The sequence below is a fragment of the Thalassophryne amazonica genome, chromosome 11 (genome assembly GCF_902500255.1).
Source record: "Thalassophryne amazonica chromosome 11, fThaAma1.1, whole genome shotgun sequence".
Taxonomy (NCBI): Eukaryota; Metazoa; Chordata; class Actinopteri; order Batrachoidiformes; family Batrachoididae; genus Thalassophryne; species Thalassophryne amazonica.
In genome coordinates this window covers 54,299,472-54,318,421 of record NC_047113.1, presented here as the reverse complement: position 1 = coordinate 54,318,421, position 18,950 = coordinate 54,299,472, and the positions used below count along the sequence as shown (strand labels likewise).

The following is an 18,950-nucleotide window of genomic DNA, read 5'->3' as shown; positions in this document are numbered from 1 at the left end:
TCATGTGGCATCTAACTCACCCCTGACCTTTATTTATTTATGTGTGCTGTAATTTCCATCCATCTATTTTCTGCTGTCTATAACATGAGGGAACGTAGGAGGATTGGAGCCTCTCCCAGCATGCACTGGGGGAGAGGTGGGGTACACGCTGAACTAATCGCTACTGCTGTAATTTCAGTCGTATCCCAACTCATTAATCATCATTTGAAGGTTCAGCAACCGTGCAATTACAACCCCTGGCAAAAATTATGGAATCACCGGCCTCGGAGGATGTTCATTCAGTTGTTTAATTTTGTAGAAAAAAAGCAGATCACAGACATGACACAAAACTAAAGTCATTTCAAATGGCAACTTTCTGACTTTAAGAAACACTATAAGAAATCAGGAAAAATAATTGTGGCAGTCAGTAACGGTTACTTTTTTAGACCAAGCAGAGGGAAAAAAAATATGGACTCACTCAATTCTGAGGAATAAATTATGGAATCACCCTGTAAGTTTTCATCCCCAAAACTAACACCTGCATCAAATCAGATATGCTCATTAGTCTGCATCTAAAAAGGAGTGATCACACCTTGGAGAGCTGTTGCACCAAGTGGACTGACATGAATCATGGCTCCAACACGAGAGATGTCAATTGAAACAAAGGAGAGGATTATCAAACTCTTAAGAGGGTAAATCATCATGCAATGTTGCAAAAGATGTTGGTTGTTCACAGTCAGCTGTGTCTAAACTCTGGACCAAATACAAACAACATGGGAAGGTTGTTAAAGGCAAACATACTGGTAGACCAAGGAAGACATCAAAGCGTCAAGACAGAAAACTTAAAGCAATATGTCTCAAAAATCAAAAATGCACAACAAAACAAATGAGGAACGAATGGGAGGAAACTGGAGTCAACGTCTGTGACCGAACTGTAAGAAACCGCCTAAAGGAAATGGGATTTACATACAGAAAAGCTAAACAAAAGCCATCGTTAACACCTAAACAGAAAAAAACAAGGTTACAATGGGCTAAGGAAAAGCAATCGTGGACTGTGGATGACTGGATGAAAGTCATATTCAGTGATAAATCTTGAATCTGCATTGGGCAAGGTGATGATGCTGGAACTTTTATTTGGTGCCGTTCCAATGAGGTTTATAAAGATGACTGCCTGAAGAGAACATGTAAATTTCCACAGTCATTGATGATATGGGGCTGCATGTCAGGTAAAGGCACTGGGGAGATGGCTGTCATTACATCATCAATAAATGCACAAGTTTACGTTGATATTTTGGACACTTTTCTTATCCCATCAATTGAAAGGATGTTTGGGGATGATGAAATCATTTTTCAAGATGATAATGCATCTTGCCATAGAGCGACAACTGTGAAAACATTCCTTGCAAAAAGACACATAGGGTCAATGTCATGGCCTGCAAATAGTCCGGATCTTAATCCAATTGAAAATCTTTGGTGGAAGTTGAAGAAAATGGTCCATGACAAGGCTCCAACCTGCAAAGCTGATCTGGCAACAGCAATCAGAGAAAGTTGGAGCCAGATTGATGAAGAGTACTGTTTGTCACTCATTAAGTCCATGCCTCAGAGACTGCAAGCTGTTATAAAAGCCAGAGATGGTGCAACAAAATACTAGTGATGTGTTGGAGCGTTCTTTTGTTTTTCATGATTCCATAATTTTTTCCTCAGAATTGAGTGATTCCATATTTTTTCCCTCTGCTTGGTCTAAAAAAGTAACCGTTACTGACTGCCACAATTTTTTTCCTGATTTCTTATAGTGTTTCTTAAAGCCAGAAAGTTGCCATTTGAAATTACTTTAGTTTTGTGTCATATCTGTGATCTGCTTTTTTTTCTACAAAATTAAACAACTGAATGAACATCCTCCGAGGCCGGTGATTCCATAATTTTTGCCAGGGGTTGTAGTACATTTACAGTTTTTGCAAATGCAAACATACAAGAAGTGTTTTTTTTTTTTTTTTTTTATGAGATGAAAAGTTAAACTTTTGAATATTAAATATCTAATTCTTGCTCAATTGTAAGTTTGGATAAATGAGAAACCCGGGGGCTGTGCTCACGTTCACACTGTGGCACTTCACTAACTGAAAATGTTTAAACTTTTAAATTACAGTTAAATTAAATTATAAAGAGTTGGATCCTGTCCTCCATTGGTACCTTATCTGGAGGCCCTGGAGCAGAGTTTTAATAACTCTTTGGTCAGCTGGTTGCTCTTGCATTATGCACATTTCAGAATGAATGGCAGTCCAGTTATGTATTTATTTATTTATTTAAATAGAATTAGGGGGCAGATTTTCAGCATAACTGGGTTTCCCGATAAAGTTCACATTGATTTGTGAGTACTGCACTTTGTACGTATTCACTCTTTGAAAGGGAAAATGTAAAATATCATTGTTAAGTTCACTTTTAAGATTTCTGCTGTAGGGTCATGAAATAATGTAACAGCAAAGAACAAAATGAGTATTTTAATGACTTGTGGTAGCTTAAATTCAGACATATGGACTTTTGAAGTTGTGAATATGACTAGAACCAAAAACTTAATGTACTAACTGCACTGTTACTGAATCTTCAAATGATGATTAATGAGTCAGGATATTTCTGAAATTACAGCAGTAGCGATTTGGTCAGTGTGTACAACACCTCTCCCCCCAGTGCATGCTGGGAGAGGCTCCAGCTCCCCTATGTTCCCTCGTGGAATAGACCACATGTGTGTAAGATTTCTCCACAATTCATGTTATGCAAGATGAGCTTTTTGTGCAGAAAAGCACAAAACTGGTGATGCTTCAAGCTCTTTGATATCATGTAAATAATACTGTATATCACATCAGCTTTTAAGTGTTTAACACATATTTTTGTAATAACTGTAATCAGCTGTTGTAATGTTTAAACTCTCTATTTGTCCAGGGCAGATTTGCACAGAACGGATGCTTTTCTTCAGAAACGCCCTCCCTTCTCTTTCTTAGAATCACAGTCTTAGATCTTGGTAACTGATTGGCACTGCTAGCGTTTAAATGCCTTGCTCAAGAGTAATTTTCATTTGCTTATTTCATTGCAATTAAGAATCAGACTCAAAAAAGCCTTGATTTGCCCAAGTATCTTCAAAAGAATACAAGGAATTTGACTCCGGTTTGAACTGTACTCTCTCTACAAGCATGTATAAATAAACACTAAATAATTCACAATAAAAATGTGCAAAAAGAAAATGTGACTCATGTAGATTTCCTGCCACCACCTTTCTCGGAAGGCACACATTCCACTTATAATTCAAATGTCTGTTGGCAGCTACTTCCGTGTTCTGATTTTTCCGTGAGCTGTGATTGGCCGAGCTCATGAGCCGATCTGCTGTCATCTATGCTTATGCACCTTGTCATAGGTCAAGAAAATAGCATAACTTGGAAAAAAAATTAAAAGAACATGGCTCATAGGGCCATGATTTTTATTGGTAAAACCTGAAGTAGTCTGTACATAATGATAGCAAAAACAAGGATTTATTTTTTACCAATCAAATGAGCCAACTACAAAATAGAATTCTCTGCTGAAGCAACCAAAATATTAAATGAATCAACTGCTTCAGAAAATCATTGTTTTAAAATGCTTGAAGCACTATGGTGGCAACATCTAACCTTCTATGACTTATGTATATTTGCAGCCCTGTGTTTTGTTCCACTGGAACAAATGTATCCAGATGTGTACTAAATTTTACACACTCAGATATTATACAAATATATACAAATATGCCTTTCCCCCCCCCCCCCAAATAAAGATCTATGTAGAAATTAAAGTGTCTCAGACTCCTTGATCTTGATCTCTTAAATTTAACAAGTTATTCTTTAGCATATTCTGGTAAATTTTGCATAATCCCGCTGACAAACCAGTAGTATTAAAAACAAAAACTCCTTGGCAGAGGGTTTTTTTTTTTAATCCAGTAATTTTTTAGTTCTAAAAGTTAAATACATCCCACAAGGAAAATGAATATTTAATAATGAATGATAAAGCATTTTATTGGTCTGAACCTTCAGTCTTGCGGGCCTCATCCGACCCTCAGATAGTAAGTTTGAGACCAGAATGACCTGCTCATAAATCAGATCAAATGTACATTGTAAGAACGGCTAATATGGGGAGAAAAAAAATAATGTGACAAAGACGAGCCTTTTCAAGAATATAAATTAAATCCACTGTTGATCTTTAGACTTCTGTTACAGGCTGATTTTCTAAAACTGATCATTATTATTATTTATTTTTAATGATTTATTTGCATCATATGCCACCTCACATCATTTTTTTCTTTTTTTTTTTTCTTTTTTAACCTTATTTTAAATAGCTGTTTTAAATTCAAAATAAACAAGTTTGGTTAAATGTGGCTCACTTTATTAGTTAACTGATAACCCCTTTTTCTTTTTTCCCCTCCACAGTCGTATTTTCAATCTTTTTTTTTTTTTTTTTTTAAGGTTTGGATTTTCCGCACCGGGCGGTGGTAAATGCACGTGTGGCGCAAACTTTCCTTCTTATCTTCCGGGACGTTTACGCACAAAGTCAACAGTTTGGGAAGAGAAGGAGGAAGAGGACAGACGCAGGTTATTATGATTGGAGCCGCTCGGAGGTGATTGAACGTGTTTGCCGCACAGAAAAGCTGGTTTGTTTTTCTTCATTTATTTGTTTATTATGAGATCATGTGGTTTTGGTGTGTTTTGAACTTGTTGCGCTTTCTGTCAGGACTCGTCACCGGCGTTCGCTGAGGCACGACGTGAACCAAAATTTCAACAGGTGTGTCTGATTATTATTATTATTATTATTTGAGATCTGCCTGCTTAAAATAATTGGGTTTACTCTGTGAGCTCGAACAGAAGAGGAAATCATTTTTCAAGGCTCACACTTTTTTCCATTTGGCGCTTTGCGGATCACCTGGTAGTCAAACTGCCGCTCGTTTCACGACTTCTTTGTGTTGAAATAAAGTCTCATGTTTTAAAGTCCGGGTTTCGATGTCAGACGTTTTGTGCACAAAGTTTTTTTCTGTGTTTGGTTAAAGATTATTCCAGTCTGCGCTGTGGCGCTCTCATCAGGCGCACGCATGCGCTCTTTGCTTGCGGGTTGTGCGTAACTGGACTTTACAGTTTGCTTCGGGGCAGGAAACGATCATAATAAACTGGTTTTGCGTGGTGTTTTGGCTTTAGCTGAGATAGTGCGTAAGAGTTTGGGGAGGGAACACGACAGATGCCAAGCTGCAGATCTCCACCCAGGCCTCTGTGTCCTTAGAGGGTGGGAACTCCACATGTTATTAAAGCCCTTGTTGTTTTTGGCTTTGCTGCTTCTCCACCTCTCACCCTGCGCAGACGTTCTGCAGGATGTTTACAAAAAAAGAGAAGAAAACTCACACGCTGCACGATTCTGCTTAATCATTTATCAGTTTTAGAGAAGTTTTTCCCATGCTGCAGGGGAATTCCTCTTCTTTATCCACTGGTGTGGAAAATGCAGTTTAGTCTAGTGTTTCCAGAAGGCCTACTTGGGTTAGTGGTCAGGTTTGTGGACTGAATCCCTGGATTTCTGACAACTGTGCCTTTTTGGTTATTTTAATTTTTTTTTATCCCAGTGTGCACGCCCACACAAATGAAATGCTGTCGGAGATGAAAGTTTGACAGGAATTACCGGATCTTCACATGTGGAGCATACGGCTGTTTATTACAGCCGGAACATTATGTTAACATGGTACATTTGGCTACTGGTTGGACATAACCTTGGTTAACTCTGCCTTTGGTGTGTTACTCACATCACTAAAAAAAGTTATCACATGCTTTGTATCACCCAGTACATGTTAGTTATCCTGCAGTAATGGAGCAGATGACTGTAGCAATCATTCATTTCTGGAAACAAGCACAAAAATTGGCACACATACTCCGTTCTTCTTTTGAACAAACCAGTTGGCCACTTGAATTCTCAATAGGCAGCAAGGTAGGGGTCAATGGAAGAATTAAGCAGGGTTCAAAATGAAAAGATACTCCAATCATATTGAAAGCTATGCCACATTATTTGTCTGATTATAAAGATTCCAAAAAGGTATACAGTAAAACTCGTATATAGCAGATTCAGGTGTCCCAGCAAATTATGTCCATTATAATCCAAATCTACTTCATGTATAAAACGTACAAAATCCGCTATATGTACATAACGGATTACAGACAGGAGGTACCGAATGATCTACGGGGAATCCCCAGCACCAACTAGGCTTACATGTTTCCTTGATTAAATGCCTGGCCTTGAATAAGGGCCTGCCTCATTTAATGACCAGGTCAAAACGTTCGTCTGACAAAAGTAAACGTAATCAACTTTGTTAAAGTTTTCTGTCCTGTTGGTGGTTGTCTTGAGTTTACTGCAGGAACAGTGGCTCAATTTGTCCTTCACTGACCTCCACTTTTTCTACATTCATCAACCTTCAAACCACCGTTACGCTACGTGCAATTTCCCTCCATAAATTACAGGTCATTTGAGTGTCTTTTTCTGGCTCCGTGTTGTAAAGTTGGTCATATTTGCGGACTTTTCTGCCAAACGTCCCTCTATTTGATCCATGATTAAAATGTAATTAGCGTGCGCACTGCAAAAACTTTTAAAATATGATGGGAGAGGAAAGAGTGAAAACGTAAAAGTGACCAATCGCAGCCTTTGTGGTCTTCGTCATTTAGCAGGTGTGCGTAGGCTACAAAGAGGTTTCGCAGCCAGGCAGAGGGCTCTGATCAAAAGGGGTTGTCTTTGGTTCATCACGCCAAGGGATAAGTGTGAGCTTTGACACCATAATACAGTGCAGGCAACAAGCAGCATTTTAATAATTGCCTGCCCTAAATAATGGCCTGCCTTGTTTAGGCACTGGGTCTGAGTACCGTTTGAAAAAAATGAATGCCCGTCCTTTTAATCAAGGAAATATGGTACCCACTTTCTCCAACTCGTGAGTGTCAGTGCTGAACTTCATTTCATACCTCTGAGGTGACTGGGCACACCCAGAATGCTCTGTCCAGTACATGTGAGGGGCTTCTAATGGAAATACATTGCAATGGCATGGGATGTTTTGTTTGACGTGAGCGAAAAGCCGTTATACAAAATCTGGTATATACGGTGATTATTACATGGAAAACTATATAAAACGCTGGGACTTTTGCTTTTGTCCAGTGAGTGCGAGTGTCTGGTTTATACGATGATGGTTTAGGTGAGTTTTAGTGTAGTTTGGACTATCTGTGACTGAATATTAGGGGGTAAAAACAGCAAGAATGGTGACAAAGGTCAATTTTAGTTTGTACTGGAGTCAAAAGTTACAGTTGCTCTAATTTTGGTTTTAAAAAAGTATTGCAAATTAATAGGGTTTTAAAAAGGAATAGTTTGCATTGTGTGTCATGCTTAGTTGTCGTGTCATGGTGGCATACGTCACATGCCATAGAATCCAATGGACGTCAACGTTGTTTCACCTTTACTTTGCAGACCAAGCATTCAACACAGTCAAAACTATTCCATTTATTAATCCTATTGGTTCAACCAATAATTTGCAACAGTTTTTTACCAAAATTGGAGCAATTTTAACTTTTAACTCGTGTGTGTGTGTGTGTGTGCGCGCGTGTGTGTGTGTTATTTCAGCTGCTCCCGTTTTTTTTTTGTTCGGGATGCTGCAGCGGATACAGCCAGATCCGCATTGGTATTTGGCACAAGTTTTACGCCGGATGTCCCTCTTGATGCAATTCCAGTTTTACCTGGAAAAACACACACAGAGCCGCTGGTGTCCCGAAGAGGTCTCCCATCCAAGTACTAACCAGGTGCCGCACTACTTTGCTCCTGAGATCTGACGGAATCAGGCTGACACAGAGCAGACCGGCTCCTAACTTTTGACTCCTGTCCACACTGAAATTGATCTTTGTCACCATTCTTGCTGTTTTTATCTGATAACTCCATAACATTCAGTCATAGATATGTAGCAAGGTGAAGTCCGTATTGAAAAGATGTTCCTGCTAGCTTGGCTAGCGGGGAATTCCCCTTTGCCTGACCTGGTAGAGTTCTGGTCTTTAGTTCGAGCAGTCCAGTGTTTAATCCCACTGTCGTCCCGGCGTCAAAGGTCCTCCGGTTACAGATAGATAGTCCAAACTATACCTTTTTGGAATATTTATGATCAGACATAAAATTTGATCCCTGTGTAATTCTTTAATTGACCCCTGCCTGGCTGCCTATTGAAAATTCAAATGGACAGTCAGTTTTTTCGAAGGAGTATTGTGCTGAATTTGGTCTTTGTTTCACCATTTGAGAGATTCCTCTGTAAATATTCTGTTATTTGCTGCACTACAGGTATCAAGCTAGACACGGCCACTGCTAAGGTGAAAGACTGGCAAAGGAAAGCCCAGCAAGAGAACTGTGAGCTCTGAGGGTAGCCAAAAGAAAGCGACTACAGATCCATGTCACCAAAATGGACCGTTTTTACCCTTTAAGAAAATAATTTGAAACACTACAGAGATCCTTAACTAAAATCTGCTGTTACCTTTGTGTTTTTTGCAGCATATGTGGTCGTGCACACGATTAGTCCTTGTGCTGACTGAAGCCGTCATTCAACTATTTTATGTTTCAGCGTCAAAGGGCACGTCACATGTTGGTGACATAAGGAGGCCCCGTTTAGCACAGCATGTCGTGACTTCCTTCTGCTATGGTCTCAGAAACAATGTTCCAAAACAGACATTGCATAGGTTTTGAAACATTTCTGAACAGTTTCTGTAATTTCTGTGAAGGCTCTCAGTTGTCCAGGTGGTTTCCATAGTAGAGAAGTTTGAATCTTCGAATGGACTGGGTTGCTTGATGCGAGGACATTTCACTTCTAATTGCAGACGCTTCCTCAGCTAAAATTCTTGCTCTGGTAGTCTGACTTCTGTCTTGACTCTTGTAGAGAAGAATAACAGAAGCCAGCAAAAGCTGGAGTTTTAAACCTAACCAGACCCCTCCTACCAAAAGGCAGACTGCTATTGGCTAGTGACTAACAATTCGTCTAATTACCACCTATTGTACTCTAATTAGCACCCTCCTAATGACAGAGCAGTTGTCCCTCCTAACGATGGGACTGACGACTCTCCTGACGAAGTGAATGACTCATTACCATGAACAAAAGACTGAAACTGCTTCGACCTGAGTACCCCATTGTACACAGGGGAAAAAGCGTGTTTCAGACCCCCTCGCCAGTTAAGGCTGGGTTTCAACTGTTTTACCATACAATGCTTTCTTCACTCCCCTCTCAAACCATTTCTTTTCCCTGGCTAAGATTTTAACTTTCTGAACAGTGAGTTTGAGTTTGGTGCCAGTAATTTGCAGTAGAGATGAAAAGTTTTGGCATCGTTCCCACGTTGTACGAAGGGAAGTTTTGAGCCCGACCCAGAAAAAGTACAGCGTGGTTTTCCATATTTTGCATTCTGAGAAACCAACATTTCTCGAGAATGTGTGAAGTTTTAACTCACTGGGTGCAATGTTTGTTTCTCATAATGCAGAATATGGAGAAACATGCCATAATGTTTCTGGGTGAGGCACAAAACTTTCCCCTTGTATCTCCAGGTTGACTCATGCACACAACACACTATAACCCAAATCATAAGTGCTATTGTACATGTTTATATTTGTACTACACTGTAAATGGAGAGCAGCGAGTCCACCCTGATGGGAAGGTGCATGCCAGTGAGTAAACTCGTTGTAAACTGTGCGTGAACTATGCGCGGCATGCCAGTGCACAAAGAAAATTTTGAAATGTTCCAAAGTTCTAGCTCACATTAATTTCCTGAACCAGTAGTGAACATTGCACAACCTATTTTAAAACACTGCATGTCAATGCGCACAGGGCATCTGAATGATTATAACAAGATGTTATTTTATATAACATGGCTTCAAGCGGGACAAAAGTGGGTCACATTGGGATGCGTTGGCATGAATAATTGCACAGTAGTGCAGGGATCACATTTGTGCAAATGTCAAAGTGCCTTAACAACTTGGCCTGAAAAATGCACTTGATGAACTTCAGTATTGCCTCCACCATGAGGAGTAGGACCTATTTGAACACCAGGACCTGAAAACATTCACAGCAACAGTACTGGACTACATCAAGTTCTGTATGGGAAGTGTGTCTGTGGATAAAATTATTTGGGTTTTTCCAAATGAGAAGCTGTGGATGACCAGTCAGGTCCACTCACTCCTCAAAGCTGTGATATTGCCTTCAGGTCAGGCGACGGAGCTCTTTACAGTGCGGCTGGAGCTGACCTGAAAAAAGGAATTTAAAAAGCCACAGCGGACAATAAGAGGAGAATAGAGTCCCACCTTGCCAGCAATAGATCGTGGGAGGTGGGGTAGGTTCTACACAGCATCACAAATTTCAGAGGCTGTGATGTGACTTCAGGAGACCCGAGTGTGTCGTTAGCAGAGGAGCTCAACTGCTTCTTTTCTCGATTTGATTCACCGCAGCAACGCTCTTCTGCTTCAGCACCACCCCCACCCCCTTTACTCTAGAGGTGCATAATTTGAAGCATGTGCTCCTGTCAGTGTACCCCAGGAAGGCTGCTGGCCCAGATGGAGTACCTGGTAAGGTGCTCAGAGCATGTGCCCACCAGCTGCACGATCTTTAACCTATCCCTGGCCCAAGCAGTTGTCCCCGCCTGCCTGAAATCCACTGCAGTCCCTGTACCAAACGTCACTCACATCCAGCCTCAATGACTACTGGCCTGTATCCCTCACACCTGTAATAATGAAGTGCTTCAAGAGACTGGTTCTCCAGCACATCAAGGACTGTCTCCCCCTACACTCAACTCCCACCAGTTTGTGCACCGATCCACAGAGGACGCCAGAGCCATAGCTCTGCATGCTGCGCTGAGTCACCTGGAACAACAGCAGAGCTACCCCAGGATGCTCTTTGTGGATTACAGCTCGGCATTCAATGTGATCATTCTGACCGCTAAACTCAACACCTTGGGCCTCCCCTGTCTCACATGTACTTGGATCAAGAATTTTCTGACCAACAGACCCCAGACTGTAAGACTTGGCCCCCACCTTTCCTCCACCCACACACTGAGCACCGGTTAACCACAGGGCTGTGTGCTGAGACTCCTCCTGTACTGTCTTTATACCTACAACTGCAGCCCGGCCCACAGAAACAACATCATCAAATTTGCTGACGACGACACAGTGGTTGGACTGATCTGAAAGGGAGACGAGGAGGTCCAGAAGCTAACAACCTGGTGTTCAGACAACAACCTGGCACTGAACACCAAAAAAAAAAACAAAGGAGATCATCATGGACTTCAGGAGGAACAGATCAGACCCCACCACCACCACCTCAGTGGGGAGTGTGTGGAGAGGGTCCACACATTCAGGTTCCTGGGAGCCCATATCTCTGATGACCTTTCCTGGACAGACATCTCAGCTGTCAAGAAGGCCCAGCAGTGTCTACACATCCTCAGGAAGAACAACCTGCACAGGAAGCTGCTGCTGGCCTTCTACTGCACATCTATCGAGAGCCTGTTGACTCACTGTGTTTCCACATGGTACGGGAGCTGCAGAGACTTCAGAGGTCAGTCAAAGCAGCACAGAGGATTGCTGGCCGCCCCCTCCCCTCCCTGATGGTCCTCTATACCACCCGGTGCTTCAGCAGAGCTCAGAACATCATCAAGTACAGTTCAGATCCCAGCTGTTTGACCTGTTGCCCTCTGGCAGGCGCTACAGGCGCATCAAAACGAGGACAAACGGACTCAAAAACAGTTTCAGAGAGCCATCACCATCCTGAACTCTCGCATGCAACAACCCCAGTCATCAGTACAATGTGCGGTATATGTATCACTGTTGCTGCTTCTGCTCTGCTTTAAACACAATCTCAATATTTATTCCTTCCATCCATCCATTTTCTTCCGCTTTATCCAGAGTCGGGTCGCGGGGGCAGCAGCTCAAGCAAAGCCACCCAGACCTCCCGATCCACACACACCTCCCCCAGCTCCTCCGGGGGAACCCCAAGGCATTCCCAAGCCAGCCGAGAGATGTAGTCCCTCCAGCGTGTCAGGACAATATTTATTCATCCCGTGCAATACAATAATCTAATATTCTTATACTCTTATATTTGCACATATAGATTTTCATTGCACTGTCCTCTAGTAGACAGACTGGCGTCCTGTTCAGGGTGTACCCCGCCTTGCGCTCTATGACTGCTGGGATAGGCTCCAGCCCCCCGCGATCCTTACTTGGACTAAGCGGTTGAAGGTGTGTGTGTGTGTGTGTGTGTGTGTGTCCTGTAGTATTTTATACTAGTATAACTGTTTATGCTTTTTTTTTTTCTCTCTCATTTTCTGTTTGCACTGAAAAGGAGAAGCTCTCTCCAATCTCATTGTACATTTTGTATAATGACAATAAAGGGCATTCTATTCTATTCTACTTTTGTTTGTTTGCTCACAGCTCATCTTGGCTGTGTCCAGTTCAGGGTCCGCACCATAGAGTTGGATATAGCAAAGCTAGAGTGCGCTCTACCCCTACAAAAAGTACCCGGTTGTGCAGCGTGTGTGTCGAGTGAATGCGGAAGTACCGAGGGTCATCACTACAAAAGGCTTACCATAAATACCATGCCTACCTGTTTTTGGTTCTCTTTTTAATTAAAATAATATTAAGTTAGACTTTTTTTTTTCACCTCTTTGGTAATGGCAGCACATGCTCCTTGATGACAGATGGGCAGGCATGACTCCGCCCTCGAGCTTCACTATATCCAACTCTATGGTCCACACCCTCCTAAAGTCTGTGTCCCACCAAATTCTGTAGGCTTCAGATACAGCGGCCAAACCACTCTAAAATGACGCCACTACTAAATGTATTACCAATGGAGTTTTTTTTTTTTTTTTTTTTGGTCTCCCAGTTGCACATTATTTTTCCCTACCTCCTGTTGCTGGGCAACTTGGATAACTGCACATGGCAAGTTAGGATAATGGGCCAAACCTGTAGTTTAGTAATAATTTACTTATTCATAATTGTGCATACGGAGCCTAAAAGTCTCCTTTTGTAGTGACTCGTGGGTTTGTTTGGGCCATGAATGATCCACTTGACATACCCTTCGTTTTCAGGGGAAAGAAGGCTGTGAGTGTCAGGCACTTCACAAGCAACCTTACGGGCCAGCCTAGACCCGCCACTTATGACGTAAACGGCCGACGATTACTGCCTTCTAAAGCGCGCGGCCACCTGTTGATGAACGGTTAGTTTGCTTTGAAGTAAACATCAACCTGCCAGTTTTACGTTCCCATTTTGCCAGTTGGCGTTCTGGTTGTCTAAACTATTAAACATAATAGAGTGAGTGACAATTTGAGGATTTTATTATTAGGTTTTGTTTTTTTTACTTTTATTGTAAGTGGAGCTTTACATTATGAGTTTCATATTGTTTGTTTGCAGTTGGGTTTGTGTAAACGTCTGAGGACTGACGGTCTTAATTAATGTGCGTCCAGCAGAGCACAGCTGCAGCAGTCTGTCAGCAGATGCTCCAAAACGTGTGGCAGAAGCAAAGGTCACTTAATTATCTCCGTTTGATTGGATGATTATGGAACCGGTGTCAGTCTGTGTGTGTCTTCATCACCACAGGGCGCCGAGTTTCCTGCACAGCTCTGCTCAGTTTGATTTGCATGACATAATCTCTTTGTTTAGCCACTGAGTCTGTCAGGTTGTTCTATTTGGAGTTCACAAAGAAAATCTGTGTTTAATCAGTGTTTTGCATATTGTAGCATTTCCTTGTCTAATTAACTGTCTGGTTATCAGGAAGTTTTCTGAATGCTGCATCCACCGACGCTGACTAAATACCCCGAGGGTCCAAAGTAAAAGGTGCGATGCCCCAAAGTGCCGACACGCTGGACCTGGACCTGAACTTCCTGACCGACGGCGAGCATGAGCAGATCATGGAAGTTCTGCGGCGCGATGAAATGCTGAGGCATACTGAGGAGCTGCGTGTGCGGTGAGAAGAGCACGTTCATGCATGATTTCCTCAAACCTACACTGTGACCTCACTGTCCCCACATACAGTGACAGAAACATGTCTGGTACTAAAAAGATCCTAATTACTGGACAAGACTTGTCACATGTTGAGTTTATTAAATCGAACCACTAAGTTGTGACCCCCCCCCCCCCCCCAAATAATGTTCCATCACTATGTATGTGAGGTGAAATGTCATCATGCTTTCATTCAGCTGTGGACCCATTTTTGTGAACAGAAGTCATATGCAACACTTGGCTTGCACTTGATACTTACACCGTAGGTGCCCCGTGATCCTTCCTTTTTCACCATGATGGATAAACTTGCAGTGCTGCAAGAGAAAAGTGATTTAATTTTTATATATATATATATATATATATATATATATATAGCCTTTTCCAAAACTCAAAGCACTGAGTGTGATCACCCCAGAAATAAAACTGTAGCACAACAATCCACATATAAAATAAATAAAACTGATAAAAATCTCAAACAGGTAATAAAACCAAACCCTCACAGTGACAGCAAAAGCATCAGTAATAAAAAGCAAGTTGTAATAAATCATCATGCACAGTTTAACATGCATTGCATGCATACTTGTCCCCTTTGGTGTGTGGGTGTGTGTGTGTGTGCTCGGTCGACTGAGCATGTTGTTGACTGTAGCAGGAAGAACCTGCAGCTGCAGATGTGCTGGTTACATTTTTAGGGTTGCTTGATGCAGATATTTGCATATCGATGATGATGTCATCAGGCCAAGTGGTTACTGCACTTGGTTTCAGTGCCAAGGTTCCCGGTTCAGTCCCAAACCCTGCCACATTTCTCCATGTAATGTGGAGTTTTGTCAGGAAGGGCATCTGGTATAAAACGTGTGTCAAATCAACATGCAGACCAACTTTGGATCTGCAGTGCGACTCCAAATGAAAACAAGGGAGCAGTCGAAGGGAGTTTTTTTTTTTTTTTTTTTTTTTTGTAATGATGATGCCATCACCCTTTTCTCCCTTATGAAAATAGTAACACTTTAGAAAAAAAATGCACCTCCTGAGAAGGGAAAAAGACCAAGTTACACTGGAGTATGTCACACCTTATTTGTGTATTATCAGCTCTTGAATTTGGGATTTTTATGCATTGTTGTGTAGTTTTATTATTGGCATTTATTCTTTAATTATTAATTCATTTTGTTTGGTGTTTTGATTCCTGTGAAAGTCTTATATAAATGGTAATTATTATTATTAATACAAAATTAGAGATGATGATTATTTGTGTGTGTTGCAGGACCTCCCAACCCAGTTTAAAAAAACAAATAAATTATAGTCTAGTAAACATCGAGTTTAATTTGTTCTTATCCAAACTTAAATCTTGGGTTAAAATAAACCAAAACTGCAACCATGTGTGAGAGTGTGAATGAATGAGATGGGGAGTGATGGACTTTTGAACTGCGCTGTTATTTCTAGATGTTCTCATGTAAATGAATTTGTATTTTAGATGATGTGTTGTTAGTGTAGAAAAGCTCAACCAGGGACAGGAGTTGAAAATTAGCAGTAGTTATACTCTGTGTGCATCGCATCAGCTGCAAGCCTTGTTTTGTAACTTGTTTGACTGCATTGTCCCTCTCAAATAAATAAAGAATATACTCTTGAAAATACAGCAAATAACCATGGCTGTAGATATAAGTTTTGTGTGGGTCAGGAATGCACAGAAGTCGAGTGGGTTATACTTAATATATTGTTAATGCAGTAGACCAGTTTTCCAAGGGCGGTTTTTACATTTTACTTTCTTCTTTCAGGAAGCTGAAGACAGATTTGCTGGAAGTGAAGAGGCAAGGGGCAAAGCGTGGCAATCGGAAATACAGTCAGAATACCTGTGGTCGATGCCAGGAGCCCCTAAGTCGAATCAGCCTTTTCTCTGGCCAGTGCAAACTGTGCAATCACTCAGTGTGCCAAAGATGCAGAGTCGCCCGGACCAATGGATCGTGGCTGTGCACTGTGTGCTCCAAAGAAATGTAAGGAAGCAGCTGTGTTCATTCCAACAGTGAATCAAAGTGTTTGTTTTTAAAAGGAGGCGCCGTTTCAACCCCACAGGGTCATTTGGTTTGACCAAGCCCCACTCTCCAGTACCTGGGGGATGGGATGGGATGGGGGGGATGAAGCAAATGCACAAGTGCCAAAACCTGCAATTCCTTGAATGGCTGCAAAAGTGAATCACACCCCATAGACACCCATATTAAAATCCCCGATTTTACAGGACAAACATTTTATTATAACAAGATTGAGTGACTGGTATCATGTGTCAGCAAGACAAGTATGGAAGAGTCCACAGCAGCTAGCAGACCCTACTAGCACAGACTGTTAGCCTATGTGGACTCTACTGTGTTTGTGCTTTCTGAGCATTTGATGAAAAATGCCTGAGATAGTGTAGTTAACAGCACAGAAAACCATATTAATGGACCACCTAAGAAATCTGAGCTCCGGTACCTCCAGTAAAATGTTATGATTTAATTTGTATCTTAGCGCTAATTAACAGGTAACAGCTGTTCTTGAGGTAATATGCTGGTCATACAGTGCATCCAGAAAGTATGCACAATATTGCACTTTTTCCACATTTTATGTTACAGCCTTATTCCAAAATGAATGGTGGGTTTTTGGTTTTTTTTTTAAGTCAAAGGAATTGTCTGTAGACCTCTGAGACAGAATTGTCTCAAGGCACAAATCTGGGGAAGGGTACAGAAACATTTCTGCTGCTTTGAAGGTCCCAATGAGCATAGTGGCCTCCATCATCTGTAAATGGAAGAAGTTCAGATCCACCAGGACTCTTCCTAGAGCTGGCCGCCCCTCTGAACTGAATAATCTTGGGAGAAGGGCTTTAGTCAGGGAGGTGGCTAAGAGCCCAATGGTCACTCTGTCAGAGCTCCAGCATTCTTCTGTGGAGGGAGGAGAACCTTCCAGAAGGACAACCATCTCTGCAGCAATCCACCAATCAGGCCTGTATGGTAGAGAAGCCAGATGGAAGCCACTCCTTAGTAAAAGGCACATGGCAGCCCACCTGGACTTTGCCAAAAGGCACCTGAAGGACTGTCAGACCATGAGAAACAAAACTTTCTGGTCTGATTAGACAAAGATTGAACTCTTTAGTGTGAATGCCAGGGGTCATGTCTGGAGGAAACCAGGCACCATCCCTACAGTGAAGCATGGTGGTGGCAGCATCATGCTGTGGGGATGTTTTTTCGGCGGCAGGAACTGGGAGACTAGTCAGTATTGAGGGAAAGATGAATGCAACAAAGTACAGAGACATCCTGGATGAAAACCTGATGAGCACTCTTGATCTCAGACTGGGGAGACTGTTCATCTTTCAGAAGGACAATGACCCTAAACACAAAGCCAAGATATCAAAGGAGTGACTTCAGGACAACTCTGTGAATGTCCTTGAGTGGCCCAGCCAGAGCCCAGACCTGAATCCAATTGAACATCTCTGGAGAGATCTGAAAATGGCTGTGCACCGACACTCCCCTTCCATCCTGATGGAGCTTGAGAGGTGCTGCAAAGAGGAATGGGCAAAACTGCCTAACAATAGGTGCACCAAGCTTGTGGCATCACATTGAATAAGACTTGAGGCTGTAATTGCTGCCAAAGATCCATCAACAAAGTATTGACCAAAGGGTACTTGTGTACATCTGATTTTAGTTTTTTTTTGTTTTGTTTTGTTTTGTTTTGGGGTTTTTTTTGTTTGTTTGTTTTGTTTTGTTTTGTTTTGTTTTTTTGCAAAAATTAAAGTTTTTCATGTTATCATTATGGGGTGTTGTGAGTAGAATTTTGAGGGGAAAATTTACTCCATTTTGGAATAAGACTGTAGCATAATAAAATGAAGTATTGTGAATACTTTCTGGATGCTCTGTACTTTTTGTCTGCCCGATGCCGCTTGATTTAAAAGCCACTGGTCAGTCCTCCACAATATGGATTAATTCAAACCGAAATTAGCCTGTTGGCTAGCATAGCTTGTTTTGACAGTTACGAGATGGAGCGGGTTCAGGCTTCAGTTGTCACACTGGTGTTGCCCATGTTCCACCTCTTTACCCATTTATGGGTGGGCCAGGAATTAGAGGGTCATTGTGGAGGGTTTGTCCACTTTGTATACAGTCTATGGTTTTGATGGAATGACCATGCATGGTTTCAATTAAAAAGGAAAATCACTCAGAGCGCACATAACCCTACCAACAGCCTGTTTTCTGAACTTGACTGCATCAAGTGCGAGTGGAGGTGCTGTTTTACCAACTACATAAACTTTCAAAACCCACTTTTTCCAGATCAGGGCTGGGAAAGGGGCAGAGTCTATAACAGTGGCCTTTTGGCAAAAGGCAGGGTTCATCCTGGACAGGATGGCTGTCTTCTACAGGACCAACACATAGCTACTGTACAGACAGAAACTCATTTACACTCTCACTCAGACCTACCCTGCAAAAACTGATATCAAAGAAAGTTAAAAAAAAAAAAAAAAAAAGACTTATTTGAAGAAAATTTGACTTAAAAAAATAATCATCTCAAGCATTTTTACATCAGAAAAAATGTCTTGTTTTGGGAAAATATATCACATTTTCTCCAGCTAATATCAAATTGTATTTAACTAGTAACAAGGAAATACAAAGGAACAAGATTGTTTTCCTTATTTTAAAATAAGAACTCTGTGTAGTTTTAAGGCACATTTTGATTTTTCAGTGCCTAGATGTTTTGAGAATTCTAACTAAGTAAATTTTTCTTACCCCATTGGCAGATTTTTTTTTTTTTTTTTTTGCTTAATTTGAGACAGTTTGGCTAGATTTCATATTATTTGTCTTATTTTTTTGAGAGGGGCAGTGTACAGTCAATTTAAAGTTTCCTGTTCACCTAATCTCTAGTCTTTGGAAGTAGGAGGAAGCCGAAGCACCTGATGGAACCCGTTCAAAACGCGAGGAGAACATACAAACTCCACGCAG

General features: G+C 41.5%; 1 protein-coding gene across 5 annotated transcripts in view; it reads left to right on the top strand.

The window, feature by feature from the left end:
* The first annotated feature begins 4,517 nt into the window (after positions 1-4,517).
* sytl4 (synaptotagmin-like 4) overlaps positions 4,518-18,950 on the top strand; it is a 37,531-nt gene continuing 23,098 nt past the window's right edge. For 2 of the 5 annotated variants that reach the window (XM_034181745.1, XM_034181740.1), the window contains exons 1-4: positions 4,525-4,642; positions 4,723-4,773; positions 13,777-13,969; positions 15,771-15,986. In XM_034181745.1, the coding sequence (XP_034037636.1) occupies positions 13,845-13,969; positions 15,771-15,986 (341 nt within the window). In that variant the 5' untranslated portion in view covers positions 4,525-4,642; positions 4,723-4,773; positions 13,777-13,844. Of the gene's footprint in view, positions 4,643-4,722; positions 4,774-13,774; positions 13,970-15,770; positions 15,987-18,950 lie in introns of all 5 variants that reach the window. The other 3 variants (XM_034181741.1, XM_034181743.1, XM_034181744.1) reach the window with 3 other exon arrangements.